This window comes from Heterobasidion irregulare (assembly GCF_000320585.1).
Source record: "Heterobasidion irregulare TC 32-1 unplaced genomic scaffold scaffold_07, whole genome shotgun sequence".
Taxonomy (NCBI): Eukaryota; Fungi; Basidiomycota; class Agaricomycetes; order Russulales; family Bondarzewiaceae; genus Heterobasidion; species Heterobasidion irregulare.
The window spans coordinates 1,116,381-1,133,673 of record NW_009258203.1 but is presented as its reverse complement, the minus strand read 5'-3'; the positions used below and the strand labels follow the sequence as shown (position 1 = coordinate 1,133,673).

General features: G+C 61.3%; 7 protein-coding genes across 7 annotated transcripts; 2 read left to right on the top strand and 5 right to left on the bottom strand.

The window, feature by feature from the left end:
- Nucleotides 1-17: 17 nt before the first annotated feature.
- Nucleotides 18-4,696, bottom strand: HETIRDRAFT_103588 (uncharacterized protein; the record flags this gene model as incomplete). Its single annotated transcript, XM_009550070.1, has 25 exons — nt 18-255; nt 311-348; nt 402-410; nt 493-535; nt 595-610; nt 683-808; nt 1,576-1,618; nt 1,691-1,785; nt 1,834-1,868; nt 1,914-1,993; nt 2,654-2,924; nt 2,989-3,026; nt 3,100-3,108; nt 3,188-3,230; nt 3,293-3,308; nt 3,373-3,495; nt 3,574-3,687; nt 3,743-3,782; nt 3,851-3,904; nt 3,973-4,098; nt 4,186-4,211; nt 4,286-4,328; nt 4,389-4,483; nt 4,555-4,589; nt 4,650-4,696. The coding sequence occupies 25 exons, from the start codon at nt 4,694-4,696 to the stop codon at nt 18-20; spliced, it is 1,803 nt and encodes a 600-aa protein (XP_009548365.1).
- Nucleotides 4,697-5,183: 487 nt separating this feature from the next.
- HETIRDRAFT_452898 (uncharacterized protein) lies at nt 5,184-6,513 on the top strand (the record flags this gene model as incomplete). Its single annotated transcript, XM_009550069.1, has 5 exons — nt 5,184-5,209; nt 5,270-5,363; nt 5,437-5,508; nt 5,945-6,053; nt 6,116-6,513. The coding sequence occupies 5 exons, from the start codon at nt 5,184-5,186 to the stop codon at nt 6,511-6,513; spliced, it is 699 nt and encodes a 232-aa protein (XP_009548364.1).
- Nucleotides 6,514-6,850: 337 nt separating this feature from the next.
- Nucleotides 6,851-7,475, bottom strand: HETIRDRAFT_322676 (uncharacterized protein; the record flags this gene model as incomplete). Its single annotated transcript, XM_009550068.1, has 2 exons — nt 6,851-7,232; nt 7,309-7,475. The coding sequence occupies 2 exons, from the start codon at nt 7,473-7,475 to the stop codon at nt 6,851-6,853; spliced, it is 549 nt and encodes a 182-aa protein (XP_009548363.1).
- Nucleotides 7,476-7,653: 178 nt separating this feature from the next.
- On the bottom strand, nt 7,654-8,394 carry HETIRDRAFT_247417 (uncharacterized protein; the record flags this gene model as incomplete). Its single annotated transcript, XM_009550067.1, has 3 exons — nt 7,654-7,809; nt 7,897-7,953; nt 8,209-8,394. Coding segments are annotated over 3 exons (399 nt in total), but the record flags the coding sequence as incomplete, so codon positions are not given.
- Nucleotides 8,395-10,383: 1,989 nt separating this feature from the next.
- On the bottom strand, nt 10,384-11,432 carry HETIRDRAFT_322995 (uncharacterized protein; the record flags this gene model as incomplete). The annotated part of the gene is made up of 2 exons (XM_009550066.1): nt 10,384-10,920; nt 11,001-11,432. Coding segments are annotated over 2 exons (969 nt in total), but the record flags the coding sequence as incomplete, so codon positions are not given.
- A 163-nt stretch (nt 11,433-11,595) lies between these two features.
- Nucleotides 11,596-13,894, bottom strand: HETIRDRAFT_477432 (uncharacterized protein). The gene is made up of 9 exons (XM_009550065.1): nt 13,793-13,894; nt 13,682-13,724; nt 13,497-13,604; nt 13,298-13,416; nt 13,192-13,221; nt 12,817-13,120; nt 12,581-12,754; nt 12,141-12,524; nt 11,596-12,080 (listed from the first exon to the last, which is right to left on the bottom strand). Exons 1-9 carry the CDS (start codon nt 13,828-13,830, stop codon nt 11,826-11,828), a joined length of 1,455 nt encoding a protein of 484 aa, XP_009548360.1. The 5' UTR covers nt 13,831-13,894; the 3' UTR covers nt 11,596-11,825.
- Nucleotides 13,895-14,396: 502 nt separating this feature from the next.
- Nucleotides 14,397-17,282, top strand: chd2 (choline dehydrogenase 2; the record flags this gene model as incomplete). Its single annotated transcript, XM_009550064.1, has 13 exons — nt 14,397-14,499; nt 14,552-14,828; nt 14,913-15,153; nt 15,229-15,315; nt 15,400-15,700; nt 15,742-15,857; nt 15,923-16,094; nt 16,127-16,464; nt 16,524-16,551; nt 16,608-16,891; nt 16,955-16,973; nt 17,045-17,077; nt 17,146-17,282. 13 exons carry the CDS (start codon nt 14,397-14,399, stop codon nt 17,280-17,282), a joined length of 2,136 nt encoding a protein of 711 aa, XP_009548359.1.
- Between the last annotated feature and the right edge of the window lie 11 nt (nt 17,283-17,293).

Sequence of the window (17,293 nt, the reverse complement as noted above, 5' to 3'; positions counted from 1 at the left end):
ACCCCACGACGCAGCGGTCATATGCTTATAGGCAATGGTTGATCATGTGCCCCGCGCGTATTAAGCTCCACCTCTTCTCCGAATCCGTCGACGTCGCGTTCGGCGCCCGACTTGAGGTCTTCGCTTAGGTCGCCGATGAAGAACTCCGCGGTGAGATCCTCCATGGTCGGCATCTGCGTGCGCGTCCGCATGTACGAGGCTGCATGGCTCTCGCTCAGGTTGAGCATGAGGCGGCAAATCATCATAGATGTCAAGCTGGAAGGATTTAGACGAGACGGTCGTGGGGTCAGAGACAGAGTGGGAGGCTTACGCCGCGCTCAAGGGTGCGTTGATGGCATTTATACCGACCTGGGGTGAAGATGAGAGGAGAAGTAGGCCAGGTGGTAGATGGCAGATCGTACCGGCGCAGTCTGCAGATGAAGATGGAGGGTCCAATAGTCCAGTCAGCTCTTTGTCTCTATGACTCTTGTTCTGAGAACGGAAGCCACGTACAACGTATACCACGACGTTGACGAGATTGATCAGGAATACGACGCTTTGAAACAGCGTTTAATGTCATCATACAAGGCGGTCGATGGACTGGAACAGGCTTACAGAAAATACAGCACGCCTGCATGAGGTCAGCATCCTTATCAGCTTCGGGACGAGAAGGATAGAAGCTCGCATGTCGAGTATGGCTCACCATCACGTAGTATGACCTGAACGAGTGTGCCGACACGAGCGCCACGGAACTTGAGCGCGCGGGCGACCGTCAGGGCGACTATTACTGTTGGAAACACGAGTTGACCGATCCAGAACGCGGTGAACCCTAGTACAGATACAAAAATAGCGTGATTTGGTGGCCGCGTGCTGAGCACATGAATCAAAAAATAGAACTCACGTATGCCTCTGTGCCACAGAAGAAACTCGGGTCTACGGCAGGTCGGACGAGACGCAGGATGACGTGAGACTCACTCATTTGGGGTGCCACTCAGGATGCACGCTCCAAAGGCTGGTGCAGACGGATGTCATGACACTGAACCAGAAGCTGAAAAGAAAGACGAACATTTGGAAGTTTGGATCGCACCACCGCCCACTAAAGCCCACTGTGCAGACAGGCCGGCTCGATGAAAAGGTCCCACTGCAGGCGAGAGCAAACAAGAGACCTACAGCCTCGACCGCGATTTCGCCGGCTAGAACTGCGAGAAGCAGGATTGCCATTGTCTACCAACCATCGACAGTCACGATCGGAACTCATCTGCCTGGAGACAGGTGGACTCACCATACTGCGGTTGTATAGGGCATAGGTCCTCAGGATCAGGATCAGGCCCGTGGACGTGTTCGAGATCATTTGCGTTACGCCAGGGAATTTTACAAAAGTGTTGCATCTAAACCAAACGATGAGCGACGGGTTTGAAGTGTTGAAAAGGGGGTGATATATACGCCTACAATAGAGTCAGCAACGTATCTAATTTCCGATGCTGGTTCGTTCACCTTGTCACTCAATACACGGAAATGAACTTGGAAGGGCGGCGTGCCAAAGAAAGTTCCAAAGTAAATAGACGCGTTGAATCGTTGAGAAATCAGCCAACGTACAGATAAAGGATGGCGCCTGCGTAAATAGCACGATATACCGATTCTGATCCCCAGAGTGGTCAGTGATCTCGACGAAATCCACATCACACTGAAAGAGAGAGACACAGATACTCACAAAGAACCATAACCCGCTCACGAACGTGAATCTGCGTCGCCATATCAGGTTTACCTCGGCCTCGAATGTGATGATGTACTCGTAGAAGATGAGTGCTAGAGACAGCGTCAGACCGCTGATGAATGTGCCAATCTAGGACGCACCGAAGGTAGCAGCAGAATACTGTTTGATCATCACTCTGATCCGGTCAGCGTTAGGAAATATGGATTAGGAGACAACTCACTGTCGCGCAAGCTCATCCACAACGTGAAGAGCACTTACGTGGTCCATCTCATCGCCAGTACTCATGCATGGGACCAAGGGCTGAAGAAGGGGTATATATCAATGTCACGAAATATGTGCCCTGGCGCCAGTGAGTGAATGGAGAAATTCGGGATTCTGGTTGGAGAGCGGGTTGCCGTGTAGTCAGGTGTAGTCAAGGATTACCGAAGCTTGGGTTTAATACCCCCGATTGTCGGAAAGCTCTTCACTTGTTCAGAATGTTCTTACCACCTCGATCATTGGATCAGTTGAGCCACTCCCACCCTCGGCTGAAGTCTAACCACATGAACACCACGATAGTGAATGCATATGGATGTCAGGGGTAGACCGTGGACGATTTCTGGCAGAATGAATGTGACAGCTTTAATTCTCTCGATGATTGGAAATCAATATCTAGTCTAAAAATAGTATGTGGTCCGTTTCCGTCCCAAAATAGCTGGATCTGGGGATAAAGTTCCTTGTCATGTCCAAATATACCAGATTTACCCCATACTTGATTCTGCTTCTAGCAATCTTTGAGAAAGAGTATTATACAGGCCAAAGGAAGTCTCCTAGTGGTAGTGATACAATATGTGAGCAAGTAAAAGGAACGAACTGAGAATTAACGCGCATGAACATAGATCCACAAATACATCCCGTGGCTCATTACGCGGCGCCATGATGTACAGATGAACGTAGCCCCCCACGAGGGCAAAAATGAACCAACTCCACCTCATCTCCGAGTGACTCGCCGTGTGCTTGACTGTGCGACGTGCTTGGGTGTCCGTACATGCCGTCGGCGTCTTTGAGGTCGGAGCCGGCATCAGGGCTCGACTTGACATGCTCGCCTAGGTTGCCAATGAAGAACTCTGCGGTAAGCTCTTCCGTCGTCAGCATCCAGGTCGTCGTCACATGCGTCCGCGTCCCCGTGCGGGAGGTCGAGGGGCTCTGGCTCAGATTGAGCATGAGACGGCACATCATCATGGATGATAATCTGGGAGGTCGTTTGAGGAGAGGTGAGGATGCGATGCGATGGAGTGCGCGACTAACGAGCTTACACAGCACTCATGGGCGCGTTGATAGCGTTGAGGCCAATCTAGTGAATGAACGTAAAGCGAGGATGGACGTGGATGAGGATGGATGGGCGAACAAAGTTGTTAGATCCGTACCGGTGCAGTCTAGAGAGGGCGAATTTGTGAGGTTTAATCAGTCCGAGTCTTCATTGTGTTTGTAAATTCGTATGTTTGAGCCACGTACGACATATATTATGACATTGACAAGATTAATAAGAAACACCACGCTTCAGAACGCATTGATGAGCCAAAGAGCCATGCCATATGAAGGATGCTACTATGGACTCACGCAAAGTAAAGCACGCCTGCAGAGTATTCATCAGCTTCAGCTCACGGAGACAAGGACATATCACGGAGAACGCGACCGACCATCGCGTAGCATGACCTGGACTGTATCTGCACGGACACCGCGGAACTTGAGTGCGCGAGCGACTGTCAAGATGGTGATGATTGACGGAAACACGAGTTGACCGATCCAGAACGCGGTGAATCCTGGTGCGCGACGCGGATGGTATGCGAAGGAGGTGGGGTTATCTTACGGCAGGCCTTCGGAATCAAAATGGGACTCACGAATGCCGCTGTGACGTGGAAGACAGCCGGAGGGTTCATAAAAGGTCAGAAAAGGGCGAAGAGATCGTGGAACCCACTCCTGTGGTTCGCCGCTGAGAATGCATGCGCCAAGAGCTACAGCGCGAATTATAATCCTGCATATCACGAGATCGTAGAAGCGAAGACGGACCTTCGGGGATTTCGATGGCGATGCCGTCCGCCACAGCCCACTATCAAGGCAAAGACCTGGGTCAATGAAAGATTCGATATGTATCGAGAGAATAAATAGCGAACGTACCAGCTCCACCGCTATCTCGCCAGCGAGCGCCATGAGCAGCAAGATCGCTATTGTCTGCAAGCGCGCGATGATCACGGGGTTGGGTAACATGTGAGGGCGGATAGTATCATAGGATGACTCACGGTGCTACGATTATATAGCGCATAGGTCCGCAGTATCAAAGTGAGACCTGTGGACGTGTTCGATATAATCTGCATGATTCCAGGAAACTTGACAAACATGCCGCATCTGAGATAGGCCATGAGTTTCTGTGTAGTCGTGAAGAAATACGTGCATACTGCTGCAAGGAGAAGTTAGATATAGAGGCGCGTTCGAGATATGGTATTTATATCTACCTCGTCGGTGAGTGCGTAGAAGTGAACTGCAGCAGGTAGTGTCCCGAAAGTCTTCCTCCGTGAACACGCGGACTCGGGATAGTCCAGTTGATTGACGTACAGAGAACGGCCGGACCCTGCGTGAACAGCATGATGTACCGATTCTGATCCTCTAGACAGTCAGTCACTTTGCTCAAGCTTGAGCAAGAGCTCTATCCACTCACAAAGAACCATAGCACGGTGACGAACGTGAACTTGCGTTTCCAGATCAGATCCACCTCGGCATCGAACGTGATGAGGTATTCGTATACGATTAGAACTGCCAGAACGTCAGAAAAAAGGGGTGCCTAACCAACGTCGATGCGCATCAGTTGCACATCCAGCACGCACCGAAAGTCCCAATTGCATATTGTTTTATCGTCACCCTATGATTGTAGACACCAAGTGAGCACACGTTGTAACACAACGGTCAAGAGGCAACTCACAGACGTACATACTCGTTCACCATATCAACGGTACTTGCATCGTTCATTTTATCACCAACGTTCGTACATAGAGGCGGGAAGGGAAGGGACAGAGGCTGGTGGAGGACACTCGCTGATATGCCACCTGATATGATGTTCAGAAATACAAAATGGTTGTGCCATCTGATTGGACCGCGGGTGTAGTCAAGTTCGCCTTAGCCCATCGAGCCAGATCGAGCGCCAAGGTCACTCTGATCGGAGGGCGTCTGTTTGATGCCGAAGCTATGATATCTACTAGCGATTAGTCCTCTGGAAAGAAGTGAAGAACCCATGGTTTCGGAAAGGCCCCGCCCAGGTCCGCAGCATCATACAGCAGCACGGGAGGCTCAAGCTCAGGCATATGTACAAGTATGCAAAAGCACTCGAACCCGGTACATCCACCGGATGATCGAGCATTGCTTGAGTCACACCCATGAGATCTGATCACTTGAGTGATACAGCCGACTATTGCATTGAAACAGATATGCAGCGGAAAGTACCATGCAGCTTACTTGTATGCAGTTCCATTGGAAGCAGGTTCCGTCAGTGTTCCGCCGGACGTCCTATTTGGCATCTGGTCAGATCTAAACGTTTGATGCTAGTCGTTCCGAGAAAAAGGAGACCAAGGATCGCGAGTGGGTCGCGTTGTCAGAACACAGGCTGACACGCTCTGACACGGGTCTAGTGGCCAGAAAGGTACGATTTTCGAGGATTTCTGCGCCATCGTGCACACTCGCCAGGCACCACCGCCGCTTCGACCCCACCGTAGTGGAGTCCCACCGTCACCATCAGCCCGCTGCTCCACGATGAGGAGTCATCGACTTCATCGTTCCGGTGCCTGGTGACCCAGACCAGCTCAACTTCAATCAAGGCCACTGCAGATGCTCGCAGACGTCAGATACGGATATTCGAAGACCACGTCGAAGGTTGAAGGAGGAGTTACATCGCTAACGGTGCTGCCTTTCGGAGACTACCGCAGACCACCCAAATCGGTCTTCTCAGTCGAGACCAAGTAGACCAGTCGCCATCGGGCACGACCGAGCGACTACCACGACCGTGGCGAACGCTGCCAGGTCCAACCTCCTCAATCCTCGGCTGGGGATCTAAGGACTGGTTGTGATACGATGCGATGCAGGCGCTGCTGTGACGGTAGCCAGGCTCCGGACCATATCGCAAGGCTCAAGTTGTCGCAAGACACAACTCCGGAACGCGGATCCAGCATACATCTGGCCCGAATCGCAAGACGTCGAGCATCGAGACACCGTCGTACGTGTCAGGCGAAACATGGCGGTGTCGCAGACGACGGCCTAGTGCAAGGTCATAGGCAGCAGCGCCCTGCGACTACAAACAAGACGCACCGTCTCCAGATCTCGCTGCCCACGAACAGTCTCTGAGGTTGATCTTACGCAGAAGACAGTCGTTCTGTCTGCGTATAACGCTGCCCACAGCAGCCACCAGCTCAACCTCAGTCGATTTCCCAGCGGCCGTCGACGTCTCACAGGTCCGACTCCCTTCTCTTCTCGGCGCCAGCATCTCCGCCTCCACGCCTGAGGCTTCATTCAATGCAGACCCTCTCCCTGACGCGCGCACGACCGACCGCCTGACCGCCGTGCATTCTCGCCACCAGGGTCCAGCAGCCCACCAGGGTCCAGCAGCCCACCAGGGTCCAGCAGCCCACCAGTCCCCCGCGGGCCAATCCGTCCACACGCCTAGTACTCGCACGCCTACTGGCACGCACGCGCTCCGCCTCGAGGACGAACAACAAAAAAACACTGGCACGCACGCGCTCCGCCTCGAGGACGAACAACAAAAAAACACTCGTACGACCACCACGCCGTGGCCGTAGTAGGCGTAGACGAGGACGGGCACGGGGATGGAGACGGGGGCGGGGGCGGGGACAAAGAAATGATGTATATATGTATATATGCGCGAGCACGACCAACATCAAAATACGGAAATACGAAAATACGAAAGTATGAAGGTATGAAAGTATGGAGGTGTGGAAATAACAATGTAAGGATGTAACGACGTGACAATAAAGAAGCCAAAGCCAAAGCCAAAGTTTGTTTATGGTTTTTGTAATGTGTTGTGCTGTGTCGTGTCAGGAGGAGGAAAGGGGCAGAGCGGCGCGCGAAAGAGGGGATGGAAGAAAAAAAATAACACTCCAAAAAAACTATATAAGCCTAACCGACCGACCGATACATCGACCGACCGCCCGCCCGATCCCACCACCCATCGAGAGACATGTCAGCCGCGATTCGGAGGACTAAAACGAGCGTGTGGTACGTGCGCGCGCATGCGTGTGCGAATATCAGGATAGGGAAGTAACGCAACGCGTTGGCAAAGGTGAAAAAAAAGGAACAGAAAAACCGAGAATAAGAGAGGGAATTATATAGAACGAAGAGGGGGCCGGAAGAGCCGGGCAGACGGACAGACGAGGGATGATCAGACAGAAGAACGGGATTCGAGACACGAGATTTGGGTAATGGTGGCGACAGCCAGGCAGCCAGGCAGGCAGCAGGTAGGTAGGAATAGCAGTGGTAAAAAGCCATATAACAGAGCCATCTGGATGGTATTACGGAGAGAAGGGTATAGCGTAGAAAGTAAATGAGAAAAAGAAAAAGAACAGAAAAATGTTGACGACACAACACGCGGACGCGAGGACGAGATCAAAGAACGGAGAGAAAGAGCCAGTCTGCGGGAGGCCTGGAGGAAATGACGCGACATGCTGGATATGGATCTACGCGGATAGAATGGCAAAACAAGACGCGGCCAACGGCAAGGAGAAGGAGAAGAGATATTGTCCATGGACGGCTTCCGAGTAGAACGTGTGGGCAGGTGGGTCTTTGATCGCGAGCGGGCGGAGCCAGAAGTTATTCACCGCTGAAGATCGACGCGCCTGCACAAAAAAATAGAGGTCCCGTCAGCGCACGCCCAACCCACACCAATCCCAGTCCGTTGGGAGAGAAAAAAGGACCACGCACCCTCTCAGCGTATCGTACAAAAACTTGTAGCTCCTCAAATTCCCCTTTAACCGGCGAATATCCAAGCTGAACGTGTCGTTCAACCGATCCAACCGCGTCAGCTCCACGTAGAACCGCACCTCGTCCCCCTGGTCCTGCGTCGGGTCCCCGTACATCGGCTCGCCCGGCGCCCCTCCTACAGCCACCGACCCCACTCCCACACCCGCACCCGCACCTGACGCCGTCTGCCCTGCGCCCCCGCCGACGCTCTCCGCGCTCTCCGCGCCGGGAAGGCCCCCGCCGAGCGTCGCCACCTGCGAAGACTGCCGGCGCGAGAGCAGCCCCTTGAGCATGCTCCCGCTCGAGCTCGGCTGCGGCAGCCCCCGCCTGTCGACCTGCACCCCCCAAAGATCACGCAAGATCAGCGTTGTTCCCTAAACCCACACACACATGCGAAGACGTACCCCGTTCGACGCCGCCGAGCCCACCATCTTGTACGCCGCAAGCCCCGCCGCGCTCCCTCCCGCGCCCGCGCCCGCAGCCCCGTCCCTTAGCCCGAGTCCAAGCCCCACCCCCACGCCGCCCGCGCCCTTCCCCCGCTTCGCGCGCACGCACCGATACTTGTACTCGCTCTCCACCTGCACTTCCATCCCCATCCCCTCCAGCGCCGCGCGCACCTTCTTCATCACCTCGGGCGGCGCCCCCGTCGTGATTGTCGTCTGGTCCACCGCACCGTGGTGCACCCGCAGCGCCGCCGCCGCCCCGCCGCCGAGCGCAGGCACCACCGCCTGCGCGCTCGAGCTCCCGCTCCCGCCGCGCGCCGGCGTGCCCAGCTGCATCTGCCGCTTCATGCGTTCCGCGAAGCTCGGCGTCGTCGCCAACGATGCATCCGTCGCTGCCGACGCAGAGCGCTGCGCATGCCCGGGCGTCGCCGCGCGCAGCAGCAGCTCCGCGCGCGACGCCCCCGGCGTGGCAGCGTTGACCGACGGCGTCGACGGCGTCGCGCGGTACGCGTCCAGCGCGGGCGTCTGCCCACGCGCGACGGTCTCGATCTCCGCCCCCGCGGTCGTCGCGGCGGCGGACGCCTCGGGCTCGTCCGCGCCCGCGCCCTTGCTGCGCGTGCGGAACCACTGCATGACCTTGCGCGCCTTGCTCGACGACGCCTGCATCCCCAACCCAACGCTCTCGCTCCGGCCCACCTTCCCACTCCCAAACCCGCCGCCCGCCGCCGCCGCCTGTTGCTGCTGTTGTGCCTGTACCTGAGTCTCCCCCTCCGCCGCGCCCTCGCGCTCCTTCCTTTCCTTCTCCCGCTCCTTCTCCTTCCCCGGCGTGTCCGTCACGTTCCGGTTCTTGCTCCGCTGCTTGATCTGGCGACTGAACGGCTCCACCATCACCGTCAACGTGTTCCGCCTGCTCTTCTTCCCCGTCACGCTCTCCGGCGACGCCGGGCTCAGCAGCTGCGGCGACGATGGCGACTGCACCTGCGACGGTGTGGTCCCGTGCGTCGCCGTCGACGACGGCGCCACCTGCAACGTCGACGGCCGCCGGCTGGCAGATGACGAGGCCTTGGAGGACGACTGGATCGACGCGGGCCCGTTCGTCGACGAGCTCTCCGACACCTGCCGCGACCCCATCCCGCCCGCTTGCTGCTCCGCGGCAGCCGCGGAGGCGCCGGACCCGAATATCTTCCCGAGTCCCATCTTGTCGATGGACAGCCCCCGGCGATGGCGCCCCGGCCGCCCGGACGCTGCGGAGCCTGTCGTCGACGCGGACCCGTTCTGGGTCTGGGTCTGAGGCGTGAACGGCACCGGCTCGCCGCTCGGGTAGTGTTGGTGCTGTTGCAGGTGGTGGTTCGGCGTCACGGGCGGGCTCGCGGCGTTGACGGTCACAACGGGTGTCGGCAGCTGCTGCGCCGACGGCGGCGAGAGCGGGGCTGTTGGCACGGGCGGCGACGGCACCATGACGAGGCTCGGCGAGCGGCTGCGGGCCCTGCGTTGCGGTTGGACGGGCTGCTGTGGCTGTGGCTGTGGCTGGACGGGCTGCGCACGCGGCGGCGACTGGCCCTCCTGGCCCTCCGGCTCCCCGTACTCGACCTGGATGGTATGCCGCATCCCGCCCTTTTTCCGCCTGCTGCCGCCCTCGGGCGGCGCGCCCGAAACCGGAGGCACAGACTCCTTCTGTCCCCTCGACGGCGCCGCGGCGCCGTAGAACCCTCCATCGACGTCCATCGCGTGCGCGCGCGGCGGGGACGCCGAGAGGACGCCGAGCGGCGCGTCGCGCGTGGGCGTCGGTGCGAACGGATCATCGTCGAGCGGGACGTGCGCCGCGGATGGCATGACGATGGCCGAGGCGACGGCGCGGCGCGCGGAGGCAATGGACGTGTCGACGGCAGTGGTGGACGTCTCGTAGAGGTACTCGGGGCGCGGGGGCTCGCGCTGGGAGCGGCTGCGGGCGGACGCGGGTGCGCCGGCGGCGACCGAGGCGTGGGGGAAAATGTCGGCGCGGGTGCTCTGGCTGCGGGCGACGGGGTCCGCGGCGCTGCCGCCACCGCTGCTATGCTGGCGCATCTGGCGCTGGTAGGCGAGGCGTTTCTGGCGGTGCTGTTCCATGGCGGCGTCTTCGAGCTCGCGGACGGACTTGTCAAACACGTGGCGGTAGGGAGCGAGCCAGCGATGGTCCTTGATCCTCTGGAGGCCGGCGCGGTGGACGGGGTCGGGCTGGAGCATGAGGGAGAGGAGCTCGCGAGCATCGGGGGAGATGTACTCGGGGAAGGAGAGGGAGGTGTTGACGATGTACTTGTAGAGGAGGTTGATATTGTCGCCGTCCGGGTTGGCGGGGTCGTCGTCAAAGGGGAGGTAGCCGGCGAGCATGGCGTAGAGGATGACGCCGCAGGACCAGATGTCGACGGCGGAGCCGACGTAAGCGCCCTCTGAGATAACGAGCTCGGGCGCGGCGTAGCAGGGAGAACCGCACGAGGTCTGCATGAGATCGTCCGAGTGGTGCTGGAAGTCGTTGGCGAAGCCAAAGTCTGTGATGATGACGTTGCGATTGCGGTCGAGGAGGAGGTTTTCGAGCTTGAGGTCGCGGTGGACGATCTTCTGGGAGTGGATGTAGCCGACGCCGGAGACGAGCTGGGCGAAGAGCTTGCAGGCGTCCTTTTCCTTGAGGTAGCGGTGGGCGAGGATGTGGTCGAAGAGCTCGCCGCCCGAGGCGTAGTCGAGGATGATGCCGATGTACTTGTCTGTCTCGATGACGTCGTAGAGGCGGACGATGTTAGGGTGCTTGAGCCTCTGTGTAAGGGCGGGGGAGGGGGTAGGGAGGGTCAGCTCTGCCGCCGCGGGAGGGAGGACGGGCGGGCGGGGGGACGGACCTTGAGGACGTTGATCTCGCGCTCGACCTTGCTGGCGCGGATTGCGACCTCCATGTTTTGCTTCTTTATGAGTTTTACGGCGACCTCCTCGCCCCAGTTGCTGTGGAGGCCGAGCTTGACCTTTCCAAACTCGCCCTCGCCGAGGGTCTGAAGGAGGAGGTAGGGCCCGAACTTGGGGATGGTGCGTTTGGGGTGGGAGGAGGCGTACTGGACAGCGGCGGGGTGGGAGTAGACGTCGCGGTAGAGGGGCTGTTCGTCGGGGGTGGATGCGGCGGCGACGTTGTGGGACGCGCGCTTCCTGGAGGAGGCAGGGTGCTGGTGGGCGGGAGCGGCGGTTGACGGGTGGACAGCGACGGAGAGGGGGCGCGAGGGGTGCTGGCGCGAGGGCCCGGGAGCGGCGGGGTCGGGGAGGAGGAGGGCGTCCGAGAGCATCGTCGACGTCGGGGGCGAGGGTTCGGGCGACGCAGAGGGCGACGACGACGAAGGGGAAGAGGAAGGGCCACGAGCTGGAGGACTGATTGCTAAGCACACAGACGCGCACACAGACGCACACACAGAGACTCGGGCAAAGGGCTGCCGCCGCCGCCGCCGCCTTCAATCTCCGCCGCCTGTATTTGGTTCTCATCTCGAATATCTGCAGTATTGTGCACTACACGCTCAGCTCCGCACGCGTCTCCGCCGCCTGTATTTGGTTCTCATCTCGAATATCTGCAGTCCGCGCGCGTCCCCCGAGCCAGCACCCGCCGCCGCCTTCAATCTCCGCCGCAATCTCCGCCGCCTGTATTTAGTTCTCACCTCGAATACTAGTATCTGCAGTATTGTGCACTACACGCTCAGCTCCGCACGCGTCCCCTGGGCCAGCACCCCCGCCAGCTCCGCGTCCGCCAGCGCCGGCTCCACCCACTCTGCCAGGAACCGGTCCACCTGCTCCGGTGCGCGCCCCACGAACGTCTCCGGGTCCAGCAGCCCCTCCAGCTCCCCCGCGATCGGCGCAAAGTACGCGTCCCGCCGCACGCGCTCAATCAGGTCGTTGTCCAGCCCCTCCTGCTTCACCCGCCGCGCAGCCTCGTGCGACAGCACCTGCAGCACGCCCGTCAGTCAGCACACACGCGGCACTCAACACACAGCGACGCCACCCACCCTGATGCGCTCGTGCGCCTCCTGCCGGTCCCCGCCCCGCTTGACCATCGCCATGATCACGTTCTCCGTCGCCATGAACGGCAGCTCCTCCCCGATCCGCCGCCCAATCACGCCGGGGTACACCACCAGCCCCTCCGTCACGTTCTGCAGCGTCGTCAGCACGATGTCCGCCGTCAGGAACGCCTCCGGCAGCGAGATCCGCCGGTTCGCGCTGTCGTCCAGCGTCCGCTCGAACCACTGCACGCTCGCAGTCATCAGCGCGTCCTGCTGCAGCACCATCAGGTGCCGCGCAAGGCTGCAGATCCGCTCAGACCGCATCGGGTTCCGCTTGTACGCCATCGCCGACGACCCGATCTGCGTCGACTCGAACGGCTCCTCGATTTCCTGTCCCATCGCCGCACCGTCAGTGTGGTGTTCGCGGCCGCCACGGCGCCACCCACCTTGAGATTCGCAAGCAGCCGCAGGTCCGTCGCCATCTTGTGCGCCGTCGCCCCGAACGACGCCAGCGCCCCGAGCACGTCCACGTCGATCTTCCGCGAGTACGTCTGCGACGTCACCGGGTACGCGTACGCGAACCCCGACATCTCCGTCACCAGCCTATCCAGCTCCTCCACCTGCCCGCGCCCCGCGCCGTCAGCCAGCGCCCGCACACCGATCGTCGCACACGCGCGCGCACCTTATCGTGGTCCCCATCAAACAGCGCGAGGAAGCTTGCCTGCGTCCCCGTCGTGCCCTTCACACCGCGGAACCCGAGGTCGTCGCGCGCGCGCCGCACGTTGCGCAGGTCCCACAACAGCTCCTGCAGCCACAGCGTCGCGCGCTTGCCCACCGTCGTCAGCTGCGCCGGCTGGAAGTGCGTGAAGCCGAGCGTCGGCAGCGCACGGTATTCCCGCGCGAACGCCGCCACGCGCTCGATCACGACCGCCAGCTTCGCGTGCACCATCGTCAGCGCCGCGCGCAGGAAGATCAGGTCCGCGTTGCTGCGGCCGCCGCAGCCGCCACCGAAGCGATGTCAGCACGGGAGAGAGACAGGGGCGGGGGAGGGACGCACTCGGTGACGTAGCACGAGGTCGCGCCGAGGCTGGTAAAGCGCGCGGCGGGTGAGTGGGCGGAGATTGGGCGCTCGTGCGGAGGCGGGGGGAGGGCGGCACACGTACTGGATGATCCCGGCCGCGGACGGCGCGACCTGCCCAAAGGTGTGCACGTGCGCCATCACGTCGTGTCGACGCTTCTTCTCCTCCGCCGCGGCGATCGCGAACTGCGCCGCGTCGAGGTGCTGCAAACACAGAGCGCGCCGTGAGCCTCTCCTCCAACGCAGGCGCATACACACACGCGGAGGGAGGGAGGGCAACGCACGAGGTTCGCCTCCATCTCTGTGATGGCGGCGTCCGGGATCGGGAGCCCGAGCTGCTTTTCGGCGCGCGCGAGGCTCAGCCAGAGTTTTCTCCATGTGTGGAAGCGGTTCTGTGCCGGGCGGGTCGGGCGGTCAGCGGCGCTCACATGTGAAAGAGGCGGGCACGCAGGCGGCGTCGGATACGCACCTCCGCAGAGAATAAGTGCGCCATCTCTTTGCTCGCGTAGCGGCTATATGCAGCGAGCAGTCAGACATCAGAGAGGGGCTCCGCAGACGGAAAAAGAGGGGGAGCACACACCTGGAGAGGGGCGTCTGGTACGTATCGAACGACTCCATCTGTGCAGACTCGTCGATGTCTTTTCGACTAAAGAAATCAAGTCAGATGCTGTTGGGTTCTATCTAGCAGAGGAGAGAGGACGGAGGAGGGGATCTGCTCGATGGGCCATCCCATCGCGCGAGAATTTCGCGATGGCTGGATCAGGGGCGACGGAGCCGCTGCGTCGGCGCATATCGGCGATCGCCGGTAGCGTTCTTTCTGGTCGTGGCCAGTCGCGTACAGTCGAAGCCACTACTTGTACTTGTACTCGGAGCACGCGTGAATAAATCGAAACACCGTTATGCAGCTGTCCTCGCCACTCGATCTCTCACCGCGTGCGCTACCCGCCTCCGACCGAAACACGCCTCCGCGCGTGCCTCTGATTATTCCTGCTCGCACCCGAACACGACGACCAACCGGCTCGGGCGCGCTCCCGAACGCGCAACGCGCCCTCTTACTCTCCTCGCATCCTGGCGTCCTGGCGCTGTCGTCCGTGCACGCTCTGCAGCCGAAAAAAGGCCCCAGCGACGCAGTTTAAAACGGGCGCGGCGGCGGGTCATGGGAGCAGCACAGCGTCGCGATCGAGATGCCCTCGCTCTCGCTCTCGCTTCTGCTTTCCCTGCGTCTACTACTGACCTCTCTCCTCCTCCTCTTGCCACACTCACGCGCAGCGCCAGCCACCCCAGCAGGTACATCCCCCCCCCTTCTCCTCACCTAATCCACCTTCACCACTCCCTCCAGCCCTCCGCACGACCCCCGCGCTCTTCGCCTCCCAGACCTTCGACTACCTCCTCGTCGGCGGCGGCACCGCCGGGCTCGTCCTCGCCGCGCGCCTATCCGAGGACCCCGCCGTCCGCGTCGGCGTCCTCGAGGCCGGCGCGTACGTCGCCCCCGGCTCCGACCCGCGCGTCGACCGCATCGCGCTGTACGGCGCCGTGTTCGGTGATCCCGAGTTCGACTGGGGCTTGCGCACGGTCCCGCAGGCCGGACTCGGCGGGCGCGTCGTCAACGAGACCAGGTGCGCGCGCCTGCCCACATGTTGCACTCACGAGTACCAGTACCGGGCCCACGTGCACACCCGCTGACCGCCACTCCGTCACAGCGCGCGCGTGCTCGGCGGCTCCAGCATGATCTGCGACGTCCTCTGGCAGCGCGCCTCGCGCGAGGAGTACGACGCGTGGGGCACCGCGCTCGGCAACGGCCCACACTGGTCCTTCGCCGCGCTCGAGCCCTACTTCCGTAAGGCCGAGCGCTGGCACGGCCCCCCGCCGCTCGCGTTCCCCGGCGTGCGCAACGCGAGCGCCGCCCTCGCCACCGCGCACGGCGAGAGCGGGCCGCTCCAGGTGCGTGGCCCCGCGCGGCGGATTTTTGCGAATCGTTGGGGCACGGCGGGGCGCTGACGCCGCGCGCACGCACAGCTCAGCTATAATAACTGGATCCCGGAGCCCGTGCTCGTGTCGGTCGCGGCCGCCAACGCGCTCGGCATCCGCTCGAATGCCAACCCCGTATGTCCCGCCCTCGCGCACGCGCACTTCCCCTCCCCTCCCTTTCCACGCGTGATCAAACGAACTGACCACGCGCGGAACTAGAACGGGGGCAACGCGACGGGGTTTGCGACGCCTCTGCGCGCGGTGGACCCGCAGACGGGGCTGCGCTCGTCCGCCGTGTCCGCGTACTTCGCGCCGAGCGCACAGCGCGAGAACCTCGTCGTTCTCACGGGAGCGCATGCGGTGCGGGTCGTGTTCGACGACGGCAGCCGCGGCCGCAATAGCACCGCGGGGCTCGTCGCGCGGGGCGTGGAATTTATCGCCGGGAGTCGCAACTACACGGTCCTGGCGCGACGCGAGGTGATCCTCTCCGCAGGTGACGGCAATCTCTTGCGCGCGCGGAGTGCGCTGTTCTGCGGTGCTGACGGAGAGGCTTACTTATAGGGACGTTCAAGACGCCGCAGATCCTTGAGCTGTCGGGGATCGGGAACCGCACCGTGCTGGAGAGCATCGGCGTCGAGACGCTCGTCGACCTCCCCGGCGTCGGCGAGAACCTGCAGGTACGTGTGCCCCTACTTCCGCGCCGTTTCCGGTCTCGCGTCCGTCATTCAACGCGCCGTTCCAGGACCAAACATATACCCTGTCGGATTTCGTGGTCAAGCGCGACGTGCTCACGCTAGGCAAGTGGCCGTCCACGTATAACCCCCGCGCGCCGCGCCATGCTAACTGGGCGCCGTATTTCCCGCAGACCAACTCCGGTTCAACGCATCGTTCGTCGAGGAACAGCAGGCGCAGTTGTACGTCCGCCTCCCCTGACCTTGCCTCCCAGATGCCCTCTCACGTGACCTCATCTGCGCCGCCAGCTCCACGCAGCGCACGGGCGTCTTCACGTACGACACCGGCGCGACGGGCAGCACCCCGCTCCAGCCAATCCTGCCCCCCTCCGTTGTCGCACGTCTCGCCGCCCTCGTCCCGCCCGCCAACACCACCGCCGCCGCTGCAAGTGAAGGCCTCGCGCCGCTGCAGCGCGCGCAGTACGCGCTCATGCGCGGGATGCTCGCCGAGGGCAGGGTCGGCTGGCTCGAGTTCCTCCTGCTCGCGAGCGGCGGCGCGGCCTCGCCCGCGGACGCAAACACGTCCTACGTCACGCCCATCGTCTTCCATCTCGTGCGTCCCCCCACGCTTCTGTCCCGCACGCGACCCGCTGACCGCACCCGTCCCCGCAGTACCCCTTCTCCCGCGGCTCCGTCGTAAGTCCACGCCGCTCGCCCGCCGATCTCGCCATCTGATCGTGACCTCCTGCCGGCCAGCACGCCAACTCCTCCGATCCGCTCGCCCCCGCCGTCATCGACCCCCGCTACCTCACGCACGAATTTGGCAAGCCCCCTCCCTTCATGCTCCCCCCGCGACGCGCGCTGATCCATTTGCGGTGCACGCCGCAGACGTCGCGATCCACGCCGTCGCGACCGCGTGGACGCGCGAATGGATGCAGACGCCGCCCATGGCCGCGCTCATCGAGCGCGCGCACGTGCCCGACGAGGCATCCGTCAAGACGCTCGACGACTGGGCCGCCTACGTCCGCGGCAACGCGATCGTGAGCACCTTCCCTGCCGCGCGATCGACCGCCCAGTGCTGACACCGCCCCTTCGTTCCCTAGACGACACTGCACCCGATAGGTGCGTCCTCCTTCCATTCCATTCTATTCGAGCGCCCGGCGAACCGTCGCTTCGCATGCACACGCACACAGGCACCGCAGCGCTGGCACCCGAAAATCTAGGAGGTCCGTCTGTCCCGTTCCATTCGATCCCGCGCCGTCGTAAAGCCCTTACCTGTGCTCTGCCCGCCCAGGCGTCGTCGCCCCCGACTTCAAGGTACACCGTACCTCGAACCTCCGTGTCGTCGACGCCAGCATCATCCCCCTCACGTTCGGCGTCGCGCCGCTCGCGACCGTGTACGCCATCGCAGAAAAGGCGCGTCTTTCCTGAGTCCCGTGCGC

Excerpts from the sequence above, each read along its gene's own strand:
- HETIRDRAFT_477432 (XM_009550065.1), bottom strand. The coding sequence starts at position 13,830 with ATGGAGTCGTTCGATACGTACCAGACGCCCCTCTCCAG. Across the intron at positions 13,417-13,496 it reads CAGAGATGGAGGCGAACCTC|CACCTCGACGCGGCGCAGTT; the intron begins GTGCGTTGCCCT and ends CTGTGTTTGCAG. Across the intron at positions 12,525-12,580 it reads GGCTGCTTGCGAATCTCAAG|GAAATCGAGGAGCCGTTCGA; the intron begins GTGGGTGGCGCC and ends GCGATGGGACAG.